This window comes from Psammomys obesus, unplaced genomic scaffold (assembly GCF_907164565.1).
Source record: "Psammomys obesus unplaced genomic scaffold, mPsaObe1.curated_primary_1811, whole genome shotgun sequence".
In the NCBI taxonomy this organism is placed as follows: Eukaryota; Metazoa; Chordata; class Mammalia; order Rodentia; family Muridae; genus Psammomys; species Psammomys obesus.
In genome coordinates this window covers 8,390,970-8,399,422 of record NW_026585609.1, presented here as the reverse complement: position 1 = coordinate 8,399,422, position 8,453 = coordinate 8,390,970, and the positions used below count along the sequence as shown (strand labels likewise).

The 8,453-nt window shown below is 39.5% G+C and overlaps 1 protein-coding gene across 1 annotated transcript in view; it reads right to left on the bottom strand.

Moving 5' to 3' along the window:
* LOC129679658 (killer cell lectin-like receptor 5) overlaps positions 1-8,453 on the bottom strand; it is a 45,499-nt gene that overhangs the window by 16,209 nt on the left and 20,837 nt on the right. Inside the window, exon 5 of the mRNA XM_055610988.1 lies at positions 456-559. Coding sequence (XP_055466963.1) covers positions 456-559 — 104 coding nt within the window. The remainder of the gene's footprint in view (positions 1-455; positions 560-8,453) is intronic.

Genomic DNA, 8,453 nt, shown 5'->3' with positions numbered 1-8,453 from the left:
AGATAGATAGATAGATAGATAGATAGATAGATAGATAGATAGATAGATAGATGGAGTTTATGTGTGTGTATAAATATGTTCTTATATTTATAAATAACAAGCAATTATGTAAGCAAACTACAGTAAAAATGTCATATGAGTATTTGAGATACTCATCCTCATTGTATCTGTCATGATGATTTAGTCACTTTACATCATCTTGAGCTGTTGATTTGATTGTGCCTTGTGCATCCGGGCACACACAATCCTGAGATGTACACAGTATTAAGCCACTTTTAGTCAACGCCTTGATCATACATCTTCCCTGTCTAACACTTGCTGAGACACTGCCTTATGCATCTTGTTCTTACCATGAGCCCATAAAAAAATGAGGAAACCCATGTGAATGGGGAAAAAAGCCTTTGTACACAATCCTCACCACCCCTGCCCCAGTGTGAAGGGTCCCAGAAACTCACAGTTTAGATGGGCCATTGTCAATCCATGTCCACTCTTTTTCTTTCCAAACATATGACAATCCAATCCAGTAATTTTCTGGATAAATCTGTAGCTGAAGGAACTTCTGTGAAGGCAACAACATGTCTTTATGATAAAGTTTCTGTTTGTTCGATGAGAAAAGATCAACCAGGAAAAGGCCCCAGCATTCCTATGTCCTGTCCTCCCAATGCTAAGTTCCACTATGCTCATTTTCTGAAGGGACTCCCCACTAGAAGCCTATGGATATCAAACTGATGTCACTTTAATAAGTTATTTAAAAACAAAACCTCGGGTATCCTGAGAGGCTGGGTTCATGACATGATTTGTGACTGTGTTTCTCAGAGCAAGTCTCACTATGTAACCAAGGCTATGCTTGATCTCACAATATTCCACCTTAAGGCTCATAAATGCAAACCGCATACACGGATCATTAAACAATTTCTGAAATTCGTTGAAATTGTTCAAATGTGAAATTATTTCAAATTTAAAATTATTCAACTTGTTCAAAGACTACGGAAGCATGTAGAAGTGTTCATATGGGAAGTAATGCCCTTTCGTCAAAGAAAACTTACAAGATAAAAAAATCCTCTGTGAAAATCTATACATTGAGCTCCATGTTGCAGAGAGAAAGCCTTTCTCTTGCTAAGATCCAGAAGTGACAGAACTTGAGGAGGAGATGGACAGATGTTTGGTGGTATTTAGAGTGTCTTACATGAGACATCTCAGTGACATGATGTCTAATTAAGTTACTGAATATATTTTAAAATATGGGTTTAAATTTTACTATGCATGCTGCTTCAAATGGAAAATTACATTATTATTTGACATTAAAATCATTTTATGTTGTTATTTAAATACGTATTAAATTGGTGTACAAATATTGAACTATGTTCTGAGTAACAAAGTTTTCAAGGTGATCTTGTAATAATTTCGCTAGGAAAAAAAGTCTCTATATTTGAAGAGATTTTTTGTAATAACTTAAACAGAAAATATCACCATCTTGGCAACCTTATTTTCTTTTCAGTATTCATTTCTAAAGATAGATATCTTGTTACGAAACATAAGAAAAATAGGAAGTCAATATTACAGACGGTTTCAGTGAAAACCACCATGAGGGTAACTGGTAATACCACTCATTTCCATAATTTTCATATCATTTCCATTTTCCAGTTAGTCCCAGAGGGCAACTACGTTCTCTGTTGTCATCCAATTACTCATCTCTGACTGTCTCACTTCTGGGTTCCAAAGAGCAAATTCTAGACAGTGGCCTGTGGGGTTTTAGTTAGCACTCCATGGAGATAACGAACTGTCAGTCACATGATGTGCTATACCAGAGGGGTAAACTCCATCAGCGAAAGCCAGGCTTCCCCGAGGGACTTTCTTGCGGACCCCCAAGAAAGGGAGAAGACTGAAGGACACACTGTCCCTGCAGTAACAAATCTCCTCTTAACAGACCCCGTGTCCTGGCACTAAGTGTGGAGCAGGAGGGAGTCGCCTGGGACTCTCACTGCACAGTTTTGCTCACATTACAGGAAAACAATACGTAACCATAAAGGTCTCTCTTTCAAAATTAAAAATGCCAGGGGTTAGTATCTCACTACCCAAGAGCTAGAGCGGGAGAGTCTAAGAGAATAAAGGGACAAGTAATTGTCAACTGTACCCTTTCACTGTCATCATCTATCTTCAAGAGTGATAAGCTGCAATCCTGGCAGGTCTGTTTACATTCCGTCCACCGTTTCGCTTCCTTGATGATATAATAACATTTTATACCACAGCAGAACCAGTGTCCTTCAACACGTTTGCCTACAACAGAAAAGGTGAATGACTAACCTTCTTATTTTCTGTTATTTTGTTATTAGAGCAATGTAGCTATGAAACATCTGTAACTACATAAAATCTGGCAGCTCTCAGAAGCTGAGATTCTAGAATGCTGAGAGGCCCCTGAACATCAATGCACTGGGCAGCATTGTTTATCACAGTGGAGACATGGAAACAACCTGAGTGTCCTTTGTGGATGAACCAGTAGAGAAAATGTAGCAAATGCACCCAGAAGATTACTAGTTATCCTTTAAGAAGAAATAAATCGGCTGGGCGTGATGACTTCTAATTATAACCTGAGCACTCCAAAGAGTGAGGCAGGAGAATCACCACCAGGTTGAGGCCAGCCTAGGCTAAGTGGTGACTTCCATGCCAGCCTTAGCTATACAGCCTGGACTACAGAATGAAACCATGCCTCACACCCAAGCCCCCAAAGAGAGATGCTGACCTATGTGACCAGCATGGATGAATTTGAGGATACTGTGCAAAGCAAAACAAACCAGGCTCAGACTGTCTTTTCTGACTCCACCCATGAGATTTTTAACACAGCCCAATGCTAAGAAGCAGGAACTTGTGAGCTCCCAGGGGCTGGAGGGAAGGGGACGAGAACTTGCTGCTCAGAGGCAGTTACTTGAAGGACAGAACTTAGATCTGTAGTAATGCACTGTGTCCACAGGGGCCCATATGCTACAGTGCACTTGGAGTGTGCTAAGGGCTCTGTTAAATAATCTTATCTTCCTCCCCTTCCATCTGACCCTAGCTTATCAGGTCTCACTAGGACTGGCTGCAATATCCTCCTCTGTGACCTAGCTAGGCTACTCCTCCCACGGGGGGTGGGGAGGTCAAAGAGCCAGCTGCAGATTTCATGCCAGAGACAGTCCCTTTTCCCCTTATTAGGGAAGCCACTTGGATATTGAGCTGCCATGGGCCACATATGAGCAGGGGTTCTAGGTTATATCCATGCTGGTCCCTGGTCGGAGAATCAGTCTCAGACAAGCCCTGTGCCCAGATATATTTGGTCCTTGTGGAGCTCCTGTTCTCTCCACATCTTACTAACTCTCTCTCCTTTCATATGATTCCCTGTACTCTGTCCAAAGTTTGGCCATGAGTCTCAGCATAGCTTTACTATACTGCTAGGCAGTCTTTGGGGAGGGAGAGGGATTTCAATAGAATAAGGGAGGGGGCTATAGCTGGGATACAAGGTAAACAAACTGTACTTAATATAAAAAATAAAAATTTAATAAAATACACTGAATTAATAAAAGATGAAAGGGAGAGGAGTAAAATAGAAATGAGTAAAGAAAACCAGTTCTATATAAATCTATATTTTCTCTCATTTAAAAATATAGAAAGGCAAATATATTCCTTATGTTAGCCATTAATTTAAGAATTTAATAACACATTTATGAAGCTCAAATAAAATAAGATGTTAAGCTCTGAAAAAAATAATTTCATCTTAACAGAAACGAGGCACACAGAGGAGCTTTAGATGATGAGAGTCTGTCCTCCTGACTGTGTTGATTCCTTCAAGGATATGCCCACATACCCATGTGTCAAGTTGAATACAGTAAAATGTGTGCGGGTTATGCAGCAATAAAATGTCACTATGATTGTTTTGTTTAGTGAGGTGCTGCAATGGCTGTGCTCTATTGCCAAACTTCATCTCCAACTTCTGCTTTTCTGTGAAGAGGTATCACCATGTAGCTCAGGCTGGACTGGAATGTGCTCGGATGTCCAGATTGCCCTCAAATTTATAATCATGGGGATTTCAGCATTATGGTACCAATTACAGATGATGAAGTCATGTTAAAATAATGACACAAAACATTTTCCGTGTGTCTGAAACACTTCAAAGATATTGGGGAAGCCTTTTCTTTTTCTGTAACATATTTTATGATGTAGCAGTTTTAAAACTATTAGTGCTCGAATAATGAGGATTGCCACACCCTACTATCACAGCCCAGTGAGACCACATGCAGGAGCTCTTTGTAAACTCTAAGTCCTGAAAAATGTTTAATAATGAATGATAGGACCATTTAAGTGATAAGGTCATTTAAACACAGCCAGTCATAAGAAGAGCAAGAACGCTTCCTTGTAACACTTCATATTTTTATCTTTCCAGACTCATTCACTGTGTCACTGACAGGATGTCAGAGTGTGGAAAGCATGATGAAGCTCTCATATGCACTCCAGAGAGGATCCCTTTGTCACAAACAGGCCAACACTCTCATTACAGTTCAGAAGGAAAACACATACACAATTATTTCTATGACTGTGTCCATATAAATTCTCTAAGTACACTTTAGCTTAAAAATTTGGTAAATATACTTTCACTAAAAACTTCCATATTCTGTCAGTAACAAAGGTGAAAACTCAGATTTTCCCATAAACCACAAGGATCTGAACTGTCAACTGTGCTGACTTGTGATTCCATATCATGAGGACAGGAAGGAAGCCAGAATGGCCACTGATTTCCAAAAACTATAAGATTCTCCTAATCCAGAAAGGGATTTCCAGTTTTCTAGACCCCTACATGAGATAAGGAAATCCCAAACCATTAACCCAGAGATCATCAGAATTGTGAGCTGCTGACTGGACTTCAAAGCTTCTGGAGAAGAAACAATACAAAATAACGCAATTCTGAATTCACAGTCCCCTCCATACCTCTGTACTGTGAACAATTTAAAATAGTCTTGGTTTTCCCATAGCATCTGTTCCTTTCTCTCTTGAGGGAGTCCAGCTCATCTTTGAGGTCATCACACTCTCTAGACTTATTTCTCAGCTTCTCTTCCTTTAAGTTGTTCTCATTTTGCACGGTGCTGTAGTTATAATGGAGGTTGTTTAGACTTTCCTGCAGCTTATGTTTTTCTTGATGATACTGAAAAACTAAAATTAGCAGCAGATATAATACCAAAAATATTCATAAGGAGTAAATTTTGAAATTTAAGATTAGAAAAAAAAGCTTCGTGTAGACAGCCAACACTTATCATCACTGTAATTGGTGGTTTAACATTTAGAAATTAACACCTCAATTAACTGACTACAGAAATGGAAACATCAAGTTTCTTGTATAGGTAAAAAAAAATAGAAATAAATAATACAACTGAATAAAATTATGGTGGAATAGTATTTATGGTGAAGTAACTTCCAATTGCTTTGTTTTTCATAGCACAAACTTACAAATAAATATCTAAGAAAAATTATCAGTGAATACTTAACACACCATAAAAATTTGAACTAAAAAATATTATAAGATGGCACAGTTCTAACTGAGGCAGATGGACTGCGAAAGATCCAGATATGGACCTATGTTTTAGCATAGCCAGGGAGTGATTTCCTGTAAAAATGTGAAGAAATCCAATAAAGCTTAAACTTTAATGTCCCTGTACAGATGAAGTCTTTCACTTAACCATGCCCACAATACACAATGAGGGAAATGAAAAGAAAGTCTTTTCTTTTATACAGCTCTTCCTCATTCAATGTTTACCTAAGATTCACAGTGACCTGAGGTCAGAAAGCAGACTATCACCATGTCTCCAAGAGGAACATGGCTGTGAGACAGAACAAGGCAGCTCTCAACAGCTCCAGAGCTAACAGAAACAGGTATGTTATACAACACAACACTGCTGTATTAGGGAGAAAACATCCCGAAGCCCAGTGCTATCTGGCACATGCCCTGCTTACAGGCAGGACAGAGTGTGTTAACTGCATAATTAGTGTCTAACTAAAGCCATTACTTAGGCAGAAAGGCACAGGAGATGTATCCCAGCTACTCACTGTGCGTCACCAACACTGCGACAGTTACCAACAGAAGAGAACAAAGGACTCCGAGTGGTATCACAATGGGCTTCCAGGGGAATGAACACCCTTGAGTCAACAAAACAAAGCAAGAAAATCATCGTTGTGAAAAGAGCACACCCCATACTAATTATAATTTTGCATAGCATGGAAACAAAGGGCAGTGGTCTCTAAAAATGTTACAGAAGTCCCTGATACAAACTGCTGAAAATGTGCTTTTAACATTGTAGATTTCTGCCTAAAATGAATGTGCTGTTCAAATCCTACATGTGTGAAGTTTTACAGGATTTTGATAGTTTCACCTTTGGCCTTGTATTCTGAATCCTCCTGACTAGGCATAGGGGCTGGATGGCAGGCGACAGGCATCTGCCCTTCAACCAGTTCTATAGCATAAAAAGCACATCCTTCAGAAATCTCTGGAGACACAGACACAGTCCAAGTACCAGACCCCAAACTGGTGTGTGCAGTCCACCAAGAGAGATGAATGGAGATGAAGGAAAGAGCGATGGATACTCCTGAGACTGGTAGGAAACCATGACTGTCCTGGCTCTGACCAGTGTTCAGCCCTGTCCTAAAAGAGGCCTAGACGTCAACTTTATTTCTTTTATAAATTCTATTTTTCTCTAGACAACACTAGATATTTTTTTATGTCTGAAGTGTTTGGAATCTGAAACTCACGCCTCTGATTATCACTACATCAAAGAAGAAAAAAGCTTTTAGCTTGGAGTTCAGCTGTGACAGTGTGCCCAAAGTAATCAGAAAAAAATAAGAATAGAAAAAGTGAGATTTCCTCTTTTTCTTTAACTAATGTAATTCTTTTTTCTTTTTTTTTTTACATTTTTCAGAAACACACAGTCTGGTTTACTCATTCCCACCCCTACTACCCTCTCGCTTCCTCTGCAACTTTTTTTGCAGGAAGAGACTTCCTCCCCTGATCGACAACTGTTCCTGCCTTGTTGCATTAGATGCTGGACATATCTAAGACAATTAAAACACCTTCTGCAAGAGGAAGAGTATTTTTTTTTGCCACTTCTCTATAGTAGTTCACTCTATTTTTCTTCTCTTTTGACTGAAGAATTTTCTTTTTTAATTAATTAATTAATTACAGTGTATTTACTTTGTATCCCCACTCTAGCCTCCTCCCTCATCTCCTCCCAGTCCTACCCACTATCCCTCTTCTCCATCTATGCCCTTCCACTAGTCTCCTGATAGGGGTGGACCTCCTACCCTTCTATCTGACCCTAGCTTATCAGGTCTCATCAGGGCTGGCTGCATTGTCTTTATCTGTGGCCTGGCAAGGCTGGGCAGAGGTGATAAAAAAAAGCCGGCCACTGAGTTCACATCAGGGACAGCCCATGCCCCCATTTCTAGAGAACACACTTGGAAACTGAGCAGTCTATGGGCTTCCTCTGAGCAGGAGGTCTAGGTCCTCTCCATGCATGGTCCTTGGTTGGAGTATTGGTCTCTGCAGGCCCCCCTGGGCCCAGCTTTATACCCAAAAGATGCCCTACCATTCAATAAAAGCATCTTCTCAACTATGTTCATAACAGCTTTATTTGTATTAGACAGAATCTGGAAACAACCCAGACGTCCCTCAACAGAGGAATGGATAGAGAAAGTGTGGTATATTTGTACAATGGAATATTACTCAGAAATTAAAAACAAGGAAATCAGACGAGGTCGGGCACATACAGGGTGGTTAAACAAACAAACAAACAAAAAAACAAAACAAGGAAATCTTGAGATTCACAGGCAAATGGTGGGAACTAGAAAAGATCATCCTGAGTGAGGTGACACAGAAGCTAAAAGACACATATGGTATATATCCACTTACAAGTAGATATTAGCCATATAATATAGAATAAACATACTAAAAGCTATAGTCCTAAAGAAGCTAAACATCCTAGGGAAGAGGGTAAAACATCACTCAGAAGGGCAAACAGGATAGACATCAGAAGTAGGAGAAGAAAAGAAACAGGACAGGAGCCTTCCACAGGAGACCTTTGAAATACTCTACCCACCAGGATATCAAAGGAGATACTGAGACTCATAGCCAAACTTTGAGCAGAGTGCCAGAATCCTTATGGAAGAAAAGGGAGACAGAAAGACCTGATAGGAACAGGAACTTCACAAGTAGAGCAACAGAACCAAAAAAGCTGGGCCCAGAGAATATTGTTTCAATGTATACATTTCATTTCCTTAAGATTTTATTCTCTAGGACAGTTGGTGTTTCTTTAGACACTTTTGTTACTTTTAAAGGTTTCAGAATTCTTCTTTATTAGACTGAAAAAAGGAAAGAAGAGAAAAGGAAAGGAAAGAAGAGAAGAGAAGAGAAGAGAAGAGAAGAGAAGAGAAGAGAAGAG